This window comes from Passer montanus, unplaced genomic scaffold, assembly GCF_014805655.1.
Source record: "Passer montanus isolate IOZ18808 unplaced genomic scaffold, ASM1480565v1 scaffold50, whole genome shotgun sequence".
NCBI classification, from domain to species: Eukaryota; Metazoa; Chordata; class Aves; order Passeriformes; family Passeridae; genus Passer; species Passer montanus.
Genome location: NW_024369930.1, coordinates 269,539 through 285,380, shown reverse-complemented (window position 1 = coordinate 285,380; position 15,842 = coordinate 269,539). Strand labels below are relative to the sequence as shown.

General features: G+C 41.5%; 1 protein-coding gene across 6 annotated transcripts in view; it reads left to right on the top strand.

Annotated features, from left to right (window-relative positions):
• GRM3 (glutamate metabotropic receptor 3) overlaps positions 1-15,842 on the top strand; it is a 103,393-nt gene that overhangs the window by 54,286 nt on the left and 33,265 nt on the right. For 5 of the 6 annotated variants that reach the window (XM_039723772.1, XM_039723774.1, XM_039723776.1 and 2 more), the window contains one exon: positions 3,176-3,779. In XM_039723772.1, the coding sequence (XP_039579706.1) occupies positions 3,282-3,779 (498 nt within the window). In that variant the 5' untranslated portion in view covers positions 3,176-3,281. Of the gene's footprint in view, positions 1-1,250; positions 1,370-3,175; positions 3,780-15,842 lie in introns of all 6 variants that reach the window. The other variant, XM_039723775.1, reaches the window with a different exon arrangement.

Below are 15,842 nucleotides of genomic sequence, written 5' to 3'. Positions count from 1 at the left end.
AGGCTATAGGGCAGGAATGCAGTACTAACAGAACACCTAGAACAACACAACCCTGCCTATAGCTGACATTAAAACTTTAAACATAAACAAAAAATAAAAGAATTTCCACTTGACCAGCAAGCACTTCTTTGTGAAATATCCCAGAAACATGCTTTTAGTAGAAGACAGTACTGCAAAAGCCAGTAGGAGTGGTCAGTATAGTGAAATCACTTCAGGAAGGACATGATCAGTGATATCTTCACCATGTTTAAGAGGAGGAATATGGGCTGTATCAGCCTGGAATAGGTACCAAATGTTTGTATATATAGTCCTGAGTTACACAAGCTGCAGAGAAAGCATGTGGGAGGCGCACACCAGAGAGAACAGGAGAGGAACTGAGCTGCAAGCCCATCTCTGTGATCTGCTTTAAAATAGTCTCCATCCCACCAAGATGTTCAGTGTCACCACAGTGATGCTGCTCACTGACCACCCAAATCTGCCTCACAGCTTCCTTCAGGAGTCCCACCCATGAGGAACCCTGCAGGCACCCATTCCTCACAACCCACAGGGGAAACCTCCCCTTTGCATGAACACCTTCATTCTGAGCCTCTGCATCCCTGGCGCCCAGCAGGACACTGCAATGCCACCACACAGGCAGCAGTGCACAGGAGAGAAGCACATTTTATACCAGAAGCTGTGTTTTTGTTTACTGTCTCCCATTTATAAAGACAAGATTTGAACACATAAAATAGGATATTTTTCCTGGGAAGCAGGACTCTGCATCTATGGTGTCACCCTGTAGTCTCAAAGCCCCCATGACAAACTTAGAATTCCACAGGCCCTGAGGAGGGTAACACAATCAGTGTAGGTGGGTGGCCCCACCCATGACACCCCTTACCAAGCAGTGTGTCCCCAGATAGAGCAGAACTGTGGGGAGTTACCTGTGTTCTCCAACCTGAATGGAGTTCCCACCACGTCATCCTTTCACATCCCTGGACACCTTCAGACCAGTGCTGTCAATGCTAAGGGGCAAGGAAGAATCAGAGAAATGGTCATTCCCAATCCTCACCTACTTGGATCGCCCCTTGGGTTCTGCAGGGACTGATCCCTTGCTGTGCCATCACTGATTCCAGTTTCCCTCAGCAATACCATTGTAACAAGCATATGTGACAGAACACAGAAATCCTTTGTATTCTTTGTTGAGGAAATCAGTTGTCCATGTGCAATGCTGAAATAATTTTCAGTACATTTCTATCTTGTTGATGTATCAGAGACACACACGTTCCTGAGACATGGAGGAGCTGCAAGGTGAAAGGCAATGCCATTTACAGAAACCAGCACCTATGAAGGAGTCAAGGGAATGAGAGCATCCTCCCTGCTGTAGCTCTAGGTATGTCCCAGGGTAGTTTTAGAAAACCTTCTAGAGGGCCCCATTTTAAAGCCTTTTCTTGGGGAAATTCAGTTGTTCCTGGTAGTGTTGAAGAGCTGTTGAAAGCAGATTGGTTTAATATGACCTTATAAGAGACTCACATAAAGGCCAGAGGGAGCAGTAGGAAACAAGGGAGGTTTACTGCTAAGGTATTAGAGGAGCACTGGGAAAGATCAAAGTTTGATCTTGGCTGTGCTGATGATGTTAGGTAAAGCACTCAAGAACAAGCTTGGAAAAACTTGGTTAGGAAGTTTTTCAGACTCAGTGTCTCAGTGGGAACCAGGGGGTTCAGGGCACAGTTGACCTTTCCAAATTTTGATAGTGATTGTGAGTGCAGAGCAAATCAAAATCTGAATTTAGAATCTTCTGAGAATCTTAATTCATCTCTCTGTGTCTCTTTTTCTCCCAAGCGTAAAACAGGAAAAACAAATATTTTGCCACTGTTATAAAGCTAAATGTATGAATGTTAGCTGAGATACAGTGGCAACAGAAGCCACAGAGGTAAATAAGATGGATATTGCATTAAAAAAATCCCAAGTCCTGTTTTTATCTAAACAGTGGATTACTGGTGAAAACAATGGAACTGAATTATTAACCACACAACCATTTATGTGACAAATGTCACCTTTTTGTCTGATAATGATTTCCAGTGGGATAGTACCACCATTTTATATATCCTGTGTACACTTGAATAATGTTTGGAACATTAGAGTCTGATTCAGAAAGTACTGCTGAATACAGTCAACATCATTACTTCTGTTAAAAATTAATTACCAGAAAATATATTTTCTGGACCTGTTTAGTAATCCAGAGGTGATAAACAAACTAGCTTACTTAAAGAACATTTAGGGATGAGGAAGCCTTTTTTCCACTGACATTTCTGAATGGAAAATTCTGCTGAGACAGTCTGCAGCTCAGACTGTTCAGATGGCAGAGGGAGACCTTTAACAGTGCATCTGACCCATTACTGATTTATGAGAGAACAATGTTGGAATAAATATGAACAAAAATCTATCCTTTCACTCAATTTGGTACAGCAATGTTGAAATTGTACTAGGATAAACAACCGCCCTGCAATAACCATGCTCATTCATTATTCAGTGTTAAATCTTAATTGTTGCTGATTTCAATTTCTTTGTGCTAAGTGTTTCTAAATTATAAATAACCCTGCAACTCTAATAGTATATACTCTGTTAAGGAAAAGGTAAGTACAGAAATAAATTATTAAAGTGTTCTGCTTAACTGTTGCCACACAAGTCATCTCAGGATTGGGAGATCAAGGCATCCACTTTGATAAATTTGAAGAGATATTGACAAGGAGTCTATGGACATGTCATGAATCTGTGCTGCATAAATAGACTTCGCATATGTATATATATTTACAAAATTGTTACGTTTTGATCTTCACTTTCTCTTTTTCAGGTCATTGGCAAACTGTCCTGACCTTAGTGAGAGTAAAATCATATCCTAAGTACACACATCACTGCTGTGCTCTCCCTTTGATCTGAGCACTGAGCTGCGATTAACATTAAAGAGAGAAAGTCCAGCCGCAAGCATTTTCATGCCCTGAGCAAGCATCAAACACGAGACCCCTTCTTGTCATGTCTCTTATTCTCTTCTTTCATGTCTCTCTTACTTATTTATATATTTACCTTAATTTGCTTGGAAGAGTTTTGTTTGCCTCAAGGAGGGATTGTTGGGTGGTTAAGGCACCTCACATCCCTGTGTCTCCTTTTCCTTTTCTAATTCTTTCCATCTCTTCTTTAGAGGCCCAGTGGAAAGACCTGTTGGCTTGTTCTTCACTGGCCTGTGGAACAGCACTTCATATCTGGCAATGGATCAGAAGGACTGAAGAGCATTTTTGCTCCCACCAATGTTTCTTAGAGCTGCTAAAACAGGACCAATGAAGATGTTCACCAGACTCCAAGTCCTTGCGCTAGCTTTATTTTCCAAAGGAGTTTTCCTTTCCTTAAGTGACCACAGCTTTGTCAGAAAGGAAATTAAGATAGAGGGAGACCTGGTCTTAGGAGGCTTATTCCCAATCAAGGAAAAAGGCACTGGGATAGAAGAATGTGGGAGAATCAATGAAGACCGAGGCATCCAGCGCTTGGAGGCCATGTTGTTTGCTATTGATGAAATCAACAAAGACAACTATTTGCTGCCAGGAATTAAGCTTGGAGTTCACATCTTGGACACATGTTCCAGGGATACGTATGCCTTAGAACAGTCTCTGGAGTTCGTCAGGGCATCTTTGACTAAAGTGGATGAAACAGAGTACATGTGCCCTGATGGCTCTTACGCCATCCAAGAGAATTTGCCACTGCTCATTGCAGGAGTCATTGGTGGTTCCTACAGCAGCGTCTCCATACAGGTGAGTCACAGCAGCCCCACCAGGTGAGAACTGTTTATCTCCAGTTCCAGTGAGAGAACCACTGCTTGTGTAAGTTTGCCAATAAAGCAAGTCTTAGCTTGATTACTTTACCCTAGGGGTCAAGCTAGCATATGATTTTTATGGAATTTACATTAGTTTGATTCACTCTTTAAAATACTTACTTCACACCTCCAGCAACTGTCCACTTCTTCTAATTATGTTGTATCCTGAAGGCATCTGAAGTTTCCAAAAGTCAGCATTTATTTTGAACTTTGCATTTGGTGACACTTTCTACAGCTCTAAGTGCAGATATATGTTCACATAAATCATAAATGATACCACCTGTGTGTCTGAATACATGTGTTCCTGCCATGCTGCATGTTCATAACATTTGTCATTTTAACAACAGATATTTAAAATTTAAAAATAAATCCTTGTATTAGTTCTAGTCATAGTGGGGTTTCCCAAGGCTCAGTACTGGGGCCAGACCTGTTTAATGTCTTTATCAGTGTCCTGGGTGAGGAGATCAAGTGTATCCTCAGTCAGTTTGCAGGTGACATTCAGCTGGGCAGGAGTGCTGATCTGCTGGAGAGTAGGAATTCTCTGCAGACTGAATCAGTGACTGAGGTCCAAGGTATGAGGTTCAATAAGGCCAAGTACAGGTCCTGCACTTGGGTCACAACAACCCCCTGAAGGACAGCAGGCTGGGAGAAGAGCGGCTGGAAAGTGTCCCACCAGGAAAGGACCTGGGGGTGCTGGTTGACAGTGGCTGAACATGAGCCAGGTGTGCCCAGGTGGCCAAGAGACCAGTGGAATCCTGACTTGTACCAACAATGGTGTGTCCAGCAGGAGCAGGGCAGGGACCTCTGTACTGGGGACTGGTGAGGCCACACCTCACACCCTGTGCCCAGTTCTGGGCCACTCACTGCAACACTGAGGTGCTGGAGCATGTCCAGAGAAAGGCAACAGAGATGGTGGAGGTTCTACAGAGAAAGATGGTGAAGAGTCTCATCCTGAAGGAGCTGGGGATGTTTAGCCTGGAGAAGAGGAGGCTCAGAGGGAACCTTATAACTACAAACACCTGAAGGGAAGTTGTAGCCAGATGAGGGGTGTCCTCTTCTCCCCAGCAACCAGTGACAGGTAGAGAGAAAACTGCTTCAAGCTGCACTGAGGTTCAAGTTGGACATAGGAAGAATTTCTTCACAGAAAGGGTTGTTAAGCCTTGGAACAGATTCCCCAGGGAGGGAGGTGGTGGAGTCATCATCCCTGGATATATTAAAGAAATTACTGGATGTGGCACTCAGTGCCAAGGTCTGGCTGACATGGTGGTGACCAGTCAAAGGTTGGACTCTATGATCTTGGAGATATTTTCCAACCTAAATGATTCTGTGATTCTGTGGTCACATTATTTTGGGTCAAGTAAAACAAGCCAGTTCACATGACTCCTAATCACAAGTGGGTGCTGTCTTAAGCCCAGACTGACGTAGGCTAAGGCCCTGAATCTGGTATTTCTTCATGGTCAGATGCAGGTTTCCAAAGGCATCAAGTCTTGACAGTGCAGGATGTTTTTTCAGTCAGTGTGGGACTTTTTTCCAGACTGAGCACAGGCTTTAATCACTGCACCAGTGTCAACAGCAATAAGAGTTCTTGCATACTGCAGACTATCCCAGCAGTGACAGAAAGCCCACAGAACCTCATTTCCCTGTTTCATAAATAGGCCAAGAGTTCATCCAATGTTCATTTCAAGCAGAATGACTCTGGGGAGCTGGTTGCTGCTCTTGTGAAGGCATTAAATCCCATCAGTTGGGAGCATGGTCAGATCCCATAGGACATGCACGAGCACAGAAGAATTTAAAGAAATTGTGTTTTATTTTCTTTTGTATTCCAGTATGCAACTCATTTGTGTATTCATAGTAGGGAATATAAGGGCAAATCCTTACCCATACTCCAGGAGAACAGTTTTTGCAGAGCAGAATCTCAACCATCTCTTGTAGTGGAAGTGGTTTTATCCCTCTGTGGACCAGCTAGCAGAGCAGGAATGTATCTTTCACCAGTTATGTGGATCTGATCACTTGGAGCACAAAGAACAGGTAAGTTTCAGGCTGCAAAAGAGACATCTGAAGGGGTAAAATGTCAGCTATAGAACCTTGGGCAGCACAAACTGTTAAGGAAATCATTTCTCATTGTCTCATCCAATCACACAAAGAGTACATCAAATGAAACCTGAAAATAGTAGGTTGTTTGGATGCTAAAAGCTGAATGAGTTCCAGAAGTGACTAGAAACAAAAAAAAGAAATTCCATTAGATGCCTCCTTTGGTTCAGCAGTTCCCTGAGCTACAGCTGTCTGAAGGCTGGTAAAATATTTTGAAGCATCATAGGACTGCCCTATCCCACTGGTGGAGGAGTGGGAGTTTTTTTGCTGTACCTTTGTGGCCAGTGTGTTTCTCAGTCCACCCTAAGTTCAAGTGTGTCTAAAGGACATGAAGATATAAGGTAGCCTAAAAGACATATCTGTAAAAGTAGTTACAGCAGAGAAGATGGTGCTCCCAGAAACCCAGGAGGAGACAGATCACATTTCTAAAGTACTCTGTGGCCTCTTGCACAACATCTGTCGGCCTATCCCTTTGAAGCCCATTTCTGGTGATCACTGATCTAATACTAAATGCATATCTGAGGCAGTAGATTGGATGCAGCACACATCAAATATACATAATAGACTGTATATAGATGTTTCACATCCCAAAATCTTAAGTTTGGAGCAGCTGTCCAATGGAAATTTGACGTCCTGTTTAGAGATTTTCTCAATCAGTACATGTAAAAAATGGTAATATTGCTGTATGAAAATCTGTAGGTCATCCAATTTTCAAAACCTAAGGAGGATGATGGGACAATACTTATAGTTAGTATTACTCAATGATCTTCCTTAAACTTGTCAATATTTTTTCAAATGTAAGGTCTTAACACAGTTCTTCAGAGAAGCAAATAGTTTCACAAATCATTCAACTTTTCATCAAGCATCTTCCATTTTTTCTTCTAGAAAAAAGTATTCTGTTTTTTATTTTCTCTTTACATGGATTGTGTTGGCCTTCCTTCAGTCTCTCTTTACCAGCTTTCCTCTAGATTTCATACCATCTAGAAAAGATGTAATTAAGCACTAGAAAATACATAATTAAGTCATTCACTCCCATTGTCCATCCTGTTAAGATAGTCAGTCACAAGTTCTCTTTCAAAAGAAAATCCCTGTCAAGAATAATAGACATGGCAGACTCAAGCCTGAAATTGTAAGGACTTTCAGGCATTGAAGGCAAGCATTTTGGTGCCATACCAATTTCAGAGCCAGTCACCTGGACAGAATAGCTCCAGTAACAACTAGAATCACACCACTGCTGAAAGTTGAAATATTTCACCAGGGGTGTGTGTGCAAGGCTCAGCACCCCCTTGCCCTGTGTTTTCAAGCAGCATTCAGGATGCTGGATGCTTCCAGATGTAGCTCTGGCAAGCATTTTTCTTTTGCTGAGAGCTGTAAATACCATAAATCTACAGTGCAGTTTCTTAGCCTTAAAATAAAACATGCTGAGTTCTTCAGACAAAAAATATTTCTGCCCTTTTTTTCCCCCTCCTGTGAATTTGTCTTTATATTTCAATATTTTTTCTTCCCCTCCCTTCGCCCTCCCTCTCCTGCTTTTTTCTGGACAGCTGTCTGCCAAATCACTTCATGATGCTCCTGCTGTCAGATTTGTACTTCTTTCATTACCCTTCCACTAAGGAATAAAAGATTTTGCTGGTAAATCAGCAATGAACACCTTCCCCACTGAGTCAGTATGTGCGATAGGCACTTTTTACAGAGACTAAAAACAACAAGAGAATGCAGAATGCTTAATTATTTTCTGGTCAGACTAGGCTATTATCGTTAATGATGATCTGGGTAATTAGTTTTTAGATGTTGTGTTTAAATTAGCAGTGAGCCCAATCTGCACAGCATTTGATTCTTCAAAACTCGGGCCAGGATATTCTTAGTCACATGTTTAAAAAAAATTAAAAAGCTGTTTTCATGAAATAAAATTCTGATTTGAGTTGCATCTAGCATCAGGAAGTGAAGAATTCAAAATTTGGAGAGTTTTCTTTTGGGCTCATGGCTTTTCATCTGATCCAGGTTATCCACTCTTTCTTAGTTTACAACAGAAATTTCAAACATGTTTTCCTTGGAGAGATCGACACAGTAAAAATTATGAGAAAAAGAGGCAGCATTCATTTGTAGAGGAGCGCCTGCATAGCCAATCCCAATTCCACGTTTAAGATACTTAGGTCAGCTCTTTCCAGGAAGAGCATGTGGAAGCAGGAATACCTTTATTCAAGTGCTGGATTTGTTCTTCCCTCTTTCTGAAAACTGGATTCTTCTGAAAATGAAGACTAGAGTCCATTCCCTTCAGTCAGCTCTTAGAAAATTAAAACATGTCTTTAGGTGGGCTGAATTTTTAATTTCTATGTATAATATACTGACATGGATGTAAAGATTGTTGATTGACTGTCACCTGGCTGTCAACCCACAAGACCTCCAGATCATGACCATGAAAGTTATTTCCAATTTAGATCCTCATCCAGAAAAAATGACAGAACAGAAACCAGTGCCCTGCTGTCTTCTCTTCAGTTCCTTGCTGTGTCTCAAGTAAACTGTAACAAAACCACTTCAGCAGGTTTAACGGTGCATTGCTGCTATCACAAAAGCTAAAGCCACTCCAAAGTGAGTGACCATCTGGCATGAAATTCAAAATATGTACTCATTTACTGGCAATCTTTTCCTGGCTGTCATTTCTCCTTAGCCACAAAAGTCTGCCAAGGGCTCATGGAGCCTGAAAGCTAATCACCTTCATTTCCTTCCTCCAAGGATAAACCATCTTTCAACCAGAGTCTTAACAATAGCTCCTGACTTCCATCACCACTGAAAATCATGTAAAATCCTTAAATGGACCAAAAAATAAACAAAACATAGCACGCGGTTCTATGTCCCACTGTGCATTGATCCCACAGGGATATGGGCAGGAGACATGTGCAGGGGGTTTCAGAGGTTTACCAGGGGGTTTCAGAGGGTTACCATTTGTGCTGTGCACTGACAGCTTCTGGTGATTTTGTGCTTGTGAAAGTAAACAAGATCCTGATTAAAAAATCCATTCTGTGAGATGGACCACCTACCACCAGCATTAAGCTACACATGCACTGCGCTTGCCAGCTTCCATGTGTCTCCTTTAAGCTCTTTCCTCTTTTATCTCTGTTCTTTCCCCTCTTTTCACCACCTCTCAGCCCAATCCTTGCTGTTTTATCTCTGTTCTTTCCCCTCTTTCCACCACCTCTCAGCCAGACCCTTGCTGTTTGTTCCTCTCTTTGTTTCTAGTCCACATTCAGAACCTGAAAGCCACTGGGCTGAGATTTTCAAATGCCCCAAGAACACTGAGCATTTATTTCCTAGAGATTTCAAAGGAATATGGATACCTCCCTCTGGCTTCTCTGAAAATCCCACAGTAACCAATTACTTTGTAGTCATTTTGATTTGAGGCTATAATTTTTATTTCTTAAGTGTGTGCATTTTGTCTTTTTGCTAAGAGGAAGTTGTAAGGCTTTACAGGGATAGATAAGTAACCACTGAGATCACAGGTAAGAAGGAAGGAGCTCTACCATACAATGAGAGAATCATAGAATTGCTGAGGTTGGAAAAGACCTCTAAGATTATTGAATGGCACCTTTAACCCAGCACTGCCATGTCCACCATTAAACCATGTTCCCAAGTGCCACATCTACATGTTTTGTGAATACTTCCAGAGCTGGTGAATCCATCACATCCCTGGGCAGCCTGTTCCAAAGCCTGACCACCGATTCAGTGAATAAATTTTTCAGTGAAAAAACCTCCCCTTGCTCAACTTGAGACCCCTTCCTTTTTTTCTATCACTTGTTACATGGGAGAAGAGACCTACCCTCACCTGGCTGCAATCTCCTTCCAGGGAGTTGCAGAGAGCAATAAACTCTTCCAAGCAGGAAAGGATGCCACTACAAGAGAAAGTGGCCAAAACGAAGAAGTAGCTAGGGTCACCTAGATATCACCTATACTCATTCTACCCCTTCTGACTAGGCCTTACTCTACACTCATTCTACCCTTTCTGACTAGAATTTACTCATCAGTTAACGAGTCTCAAATGACCATATTTATCACTGATAGCTCCTTGAACTCCAGAAGTAATTCCATGTTCCTTTAGAACCAACAGCCCCAGTTTTAGTACCTTTTCTGGTCATGTGTACATGGGACATGAGTTACAGTCAGGTTTATGAAGTCTCAGAGAAGAGTTGCACTCTCATGCAAAGCAAGGTCTCCTGCACAGGTCTCTTTTCAGGGTGCAGGTTTGGTTCTCAGCTTACTTCACTGCAACAGTAATGCTGTATGGAGTCAGAGTGCATATGTGACAGCTCACCGTGCCATCCCCTGCAGGAAAAAAGAAAAAAAATATTTCCAAACAATTCCTTCAAAGCACAACATTTCTCTGCATGCCCTCCATGGTTTACTTTTTATTGCACAGGACAGACACAAATATAAAAAGAAATTCCCAGGTCCTGTGCAGAAATCCTAGCTGTTATTCTGACAGTATTCCTTATTTCTGATGTTCATTTTGCAGATGAAGTTATTCCACAGTTCAAACACTGCTTCTCTGTGTGTGGCAGCTACTGAGTCCACTGCAAACATTTAGCTGTATTTTTCCCAGCTTCATTACCTAAATTTTCAGGAGAAGAGCAAGGCTAAAACTAATGTTTCTTTTCCCCCTCTTCCCGCTAACAAAAAATGCCAGGCATTTTTTATTTGTTTGGTAGTAAATTATCTTTTCCTGAGTTACCTTTTGGAAGCAATTATATTAATGAACATTACTACAAAGTAGGAAACAGGCTACTTAAAACCAAAGGAGAAATCTGATGGAAACCACTGCTTCAGTCCTGCAATGCACCAGAAGATTCCACAGGAGAACAAGCCAGGCTGGGACTCCTAAATAACCTCACTGCATCTGGTTGAGTTCCTTACAAGTGACCTTTAATGCTTTAAAAAACTGGGATATTGGCATTCCCAGTGATCTTCTGTGTCAGTGCTTGGGGTTCTGATGAAGCCAAATTGGTGCTTTCTGCTGCAGGTCATGACACAGCCCCTGTGCAGTCACTGCCTTCATTAGTGCTTATTATGATATCCCAGAGATGGCACCCTTAGTTTAAAAATGGGCCAAGGAGGGATGATGTTCCAGGCTGATAAAGGTTTTTCAGTTCTGAAAGCAGCGAGACCCTTAAGGTCCTAATTTCTCTTTGAAAACAAATTAGCTTGGAGTAAATATTTTCTTGGGTCCAAGGTGAGCAGCTGCATGTTCATCACTGAACTCTCCTCCTCCCAAATACTTCCAAATTATATGAGTATGCCAGAAGTGTCCAGACTTAGTCACTCTGAGTCACACTGTCCCCAGGTAGGAGCCTACTAAATCCCAAGGGAACAAGGAAAATTATGGTACACCCCAGTTTTTCAGTATTGCTCATATTTATTGCCAGTCTGGAAGCTCACAGCCTGCTGGGCTGTATCTGCAGAACATAGCCAGTACAGAGATGGGAATAAATATTTCTGTTTATTCTATTGTCATTGGACCACATCTAGAGTGTTACCTCTAACTTTGGGTCCCTTGGTAAAAAGAAGATTCAATAAATACAAATATAATAATGGGAAGGAGAATCTGGAGCACAAACCCTACAGGAAGAAATTGAAGGAACTGCACATGTTTAGCCTGGAGAAGGTTTGGTGGGAAACTAATATCAGCTTTTCAGTATCTACAGGTTTGTTCTCAGGAACACAAAGTGAATGTCTTTATCAACATGACGCAGGACCAGAGGATAGAAGAAAATATTAATAAATTGAAAAAGGGGAGAGTGTAACCTGAGAAAAAATGTACATTCCGGGAGTTGAGACCATGGGGAGACTGCACAGGTCAGTGGAGACTGCTGGCTAGAGAAGGACCTCCTTTGGTCTTTACCTTAGGTGTATGTCTGCCACCTCCCACACACCCACAACCCAACCCATCCAGAACCAGTGTTTCTTTCCTGCCTTTCTAAAATAACCCTTTCTGCCAAATTTTTGGTATATTTAGATTAAAGAAAAAATAAATATTTAAATCAGGAAAAAACAACCAGTGTTTCTTTCCTGCCTTTCTAAAATAACCCTTTCTGCCAAACTTTTGGTATATTTTTAGATTAAAGAAACAATAAATATTTAAATCAGGAAAAAAACCCTCTGTATTATATATTGGTATGAATGCTTTAGATGCAGTTTGACTTCCAGCTGCCCAAATAATAACAAAAAGCCAACAAAGTAGATTACCATCATTTAGGAACTGGATAAAACATACACTAGCTGCAGTCCATGTTCTTTCAAAGCAAGACTCAGGCCCTGTGTTATAGCAATGAAATTTAGAAAAACCTTGGGACATGGCTTTGCCATGGTTCTTGCTGTGGGAATCTGGACTTGCATCTTATTCCCAGAAATAGAAAGACTTTCTCAGGAGACTCAAGGCAACAAAAGAATCTCCATTAGGACAGATTGCAGCGCAGAGAAACAGAAATTTACCCAGTTTCTCAGTAGAGAAAAAACTCCTACCTTAATTTTATTCTGCTCCACAGCCTAATTTATTGTCTGTTCAGAGTCGCTCTTCCCTGTCTCAAAGGAGATCTGTGAAATTAGATTCATTAAGCCATGTTAAGTGCCATGAGACTCTCTCATGGTTAAATTTCAGAAGGGCAGAGAGCACTGTAATCTAACAAGGGGCCTCCTCTGTCCAACAAATGTGCAATACACACTTGTGAGTTATGGTAAAGACACTCTACCTGTTCCAGCACTTCTGAGATTTATCTTTTCTTCTTTTCTCCAAAATGTTTCCTGTGTTTTCCAGTCCTATACACATTCAAAAAAAAAATCCACGTAATAATCTCAGGGCCATTAGAAAGGGAAATTTTTAACAAAAACATTAGAATATATCCTACTGCCAGCAAAAATAAAAATCTTATGAAGGTTAAGAAAGTGTTCTATGAGATTCAATAGATCATAAGATAGATCAAGGTTACTGAGACATAGAGGTGTAACCTATCTGTCCCCATTCACCAGCAGGATTCTTGGATGGCCACAAACACTCCCAGAAACCAGGTCCATGTGTTTGATAGCTGTATCTAATTCATGGCTCCTTGCAGGTGGTTGTTATGAAGCCATTTTCAGTGTTTTAAGCAAGACTGGCAACATCCCACAGGCATTTATCCTGTCCCTGCAGCTCAGAGAAGCAGAAGTGACAGATGTGGAGAGGGAGAGGGACACTGGTCTCCCCTGGCAGTGCCACAGCCACTCCATTTGCAGGATTATGTGGTGCCAGTATGTCCCTGTGGCTGGCACTGGACTTACTGCCATGCTCATGCTGGGCAGCAAATCCCCCACCAAATCACCACCCAGCAGCTGAGTGAGAGCCAGGTTTGCCTGGGGAGTGGGCACCTGAGAGTGGCTGCACTAATAAGCAAATAAAGGTTTCCCATCTCTCTGAATGCAGACTCTATTGCCATGCTTTATTCACAGCAAGCTCTGCAAAGTGGCTGGTTTGGTTTGCAGAGGCAGAACATCCAGACTTGTCTTCAAAGGTATCTGCAAAACCCACCAGTTTTGACAGCAAAAAAAACCTGGCTACTACTGCTGCTTAAGTGCCAACATATGGATTTCAGGCACTAATTGCATGCACTACGGCTTGATTAAATTGCTCCCTGGAGTTTTGCCAGAATAAATTATTTCACTGAGCTAAAGCTGGATCTGCACTGCTATTTTGAAGCTGTTCCACACATGCCAAGGCAGCACAGAGCTACACTGAAGGTGTGTCCCAGGTGGTTCAATCTCAGTGCACATAACTCTGGCTTACATACCACTGTCCTCTACCCTGAGAAGACATAGTCTTAGATATCAGCTCCTCTGCAGAACCTGCTAGATCCTGTTAGTCTCTTAACCAGGATAACATTTTCATGATCAAACGCTCAGATCAGCACAAAAATGGCTGGGAAAAAGGACTGTTCTGAAATCAATTGTATCAGCTAAGTGCCTGAGACTTGAGCTTTTTTGAAAAATTAGTCCCTAATACCATAACCTTACAATATTCCAGAAAATCCCTGCTTGAGAATTTCAAGAAGAGTGTCCTGATCTGAATTAATAACAGATACAACTTCACTGAACTCCATGAGCAGTAATAGTTCTCAGGGATGATTGGATCACTATCCTTTATGATTAATCAGACTTCTTTGAATTTTTTTTTTTAATTTTTAGTCCATGAAAAATCTACCATCTGGACAGCTTTGTAATGAAGAGCTTTACAGCAAACATCTGTAAACACATGAGAACTTTCTTCTCCCAGAGCACAGGAATGAGAATTACAGGTGTTTGCAGGGACCCTGGAAGACAGTGGCCTCCAAGGCTGGGGGCCCCCATGTAAACTGGGAGAGTAGTTCTCTGGATGCTTTTGCTGCTTAGACTAAAAGAAAAAAAAATTTAAATTTTAAAAAGGCACAAACAGGAAAAAAAAGCAAAAGAAACCAAACTAACTATAAAGCTGCTATATTTGTTAAGAGCACCTTTCTGTGAGCTGAAGGCTTGGCCACTCACTGACCAGCATTACCCGAGCTGCTGAAAATGGACTTCTTTAGGCAGTTTGAGGGGGGAGATGCAGAACAATATGTGTACATATCTTCATTATGGTTTAGCACAAATAAAATAATTCCTGCTAGAATAAACTGAGACAAGAATAGCAATTCCAGCCCACACAGTTCTGCAGGAAATGTTCCAGAATAGCTACATGGAGTACATTCTTATTACCAAATCGGAGTGCTCTTGAGAGAGGACATGTGAACTAAACCATGTGGATATGTGGGCATGTAATCAAAGTTACAAAGCCACAGGGACTTAACAATGCACAAAGCATCCATTGTACCTTGGTGACAGAACAAGCCTCTCTGCCCATCCTGTTGCTTTAAAGCTGTTCATTTCCATCACCAGATGCAAATTAAATCCCACACTTGCAGTATAAGGCGGTTTAATGACTGTTACCATCCAGCAGGGAGGTTAAGAACACAACAGCTGCTTTCTGAGGGACAGGAACTCGTTCAGCTGCAGCACTTCCCAGCCTTGTGCCTGTACCCACTGGCAAAACTGCAGTGTCAGCTAAAGCTCAGGATACTCCTTCCAAGCACTGTAGGAAAGGTTTTATTTTGGCTTAAACTAAAATAAACCACTACCAATATTTTGGGGTTTTTTGTGAAGGCAAACTTCAACTCAACATCTACAGCTGAGGTGCCAGCACACCTAGTCTTTCCTGGTGTTCCAGAAGTACAGGAGGATAGGAACTTCCTGAAGTCCTTGGTTCCATGTGGCCCAGAGGTTGTGAAAGTCCATGTATGTATATGACTCACAGCAGTCTGGCCCAGATGAGTTTACACCAGTTTACGAGGGCATTAGTTCAGTGTCTGCATCACAGAAAAGACAGAATCTAAATCTATAAAATCCTAAGTCATACAGGTTGCTGAAAAGCAATAAAATTCTTCTGTTTGCTTTTTGGTTTTTTTTGTTTTGTTTTGTTTTGTTTTGTTTTGTTTTGTTTTGTTTTGTTTTGTTTTGTTTTTTACCAGACTGTCTAATTTGCTATTAATGTCTGAGTCTTCAAAATTTGCCTCTTCTACAACATATTTTTTAAAACAGTCCTTTGCCTTTGAATTCCTACAGACAATCTGTGGTCAAAGAAACATCTGGGGAAGATTAAAAAAAAGGATTGGGCAATTTTTGATACGTTTCCCTTGGGAATCTCAAGTACACTACTGCAGAAATCTCAAGCACATTGTTGCTTTTTAAATGGTTTCATCAGTCTGTACTCTAAGATTAGCTTCAAATTTTATTTACTGGACAGAACTTCCAGTCACCAATCACCTCTTTACCATTTAAGAAACTATAACAGGAAAAAACTACTATAACCTTTCTTCATTTC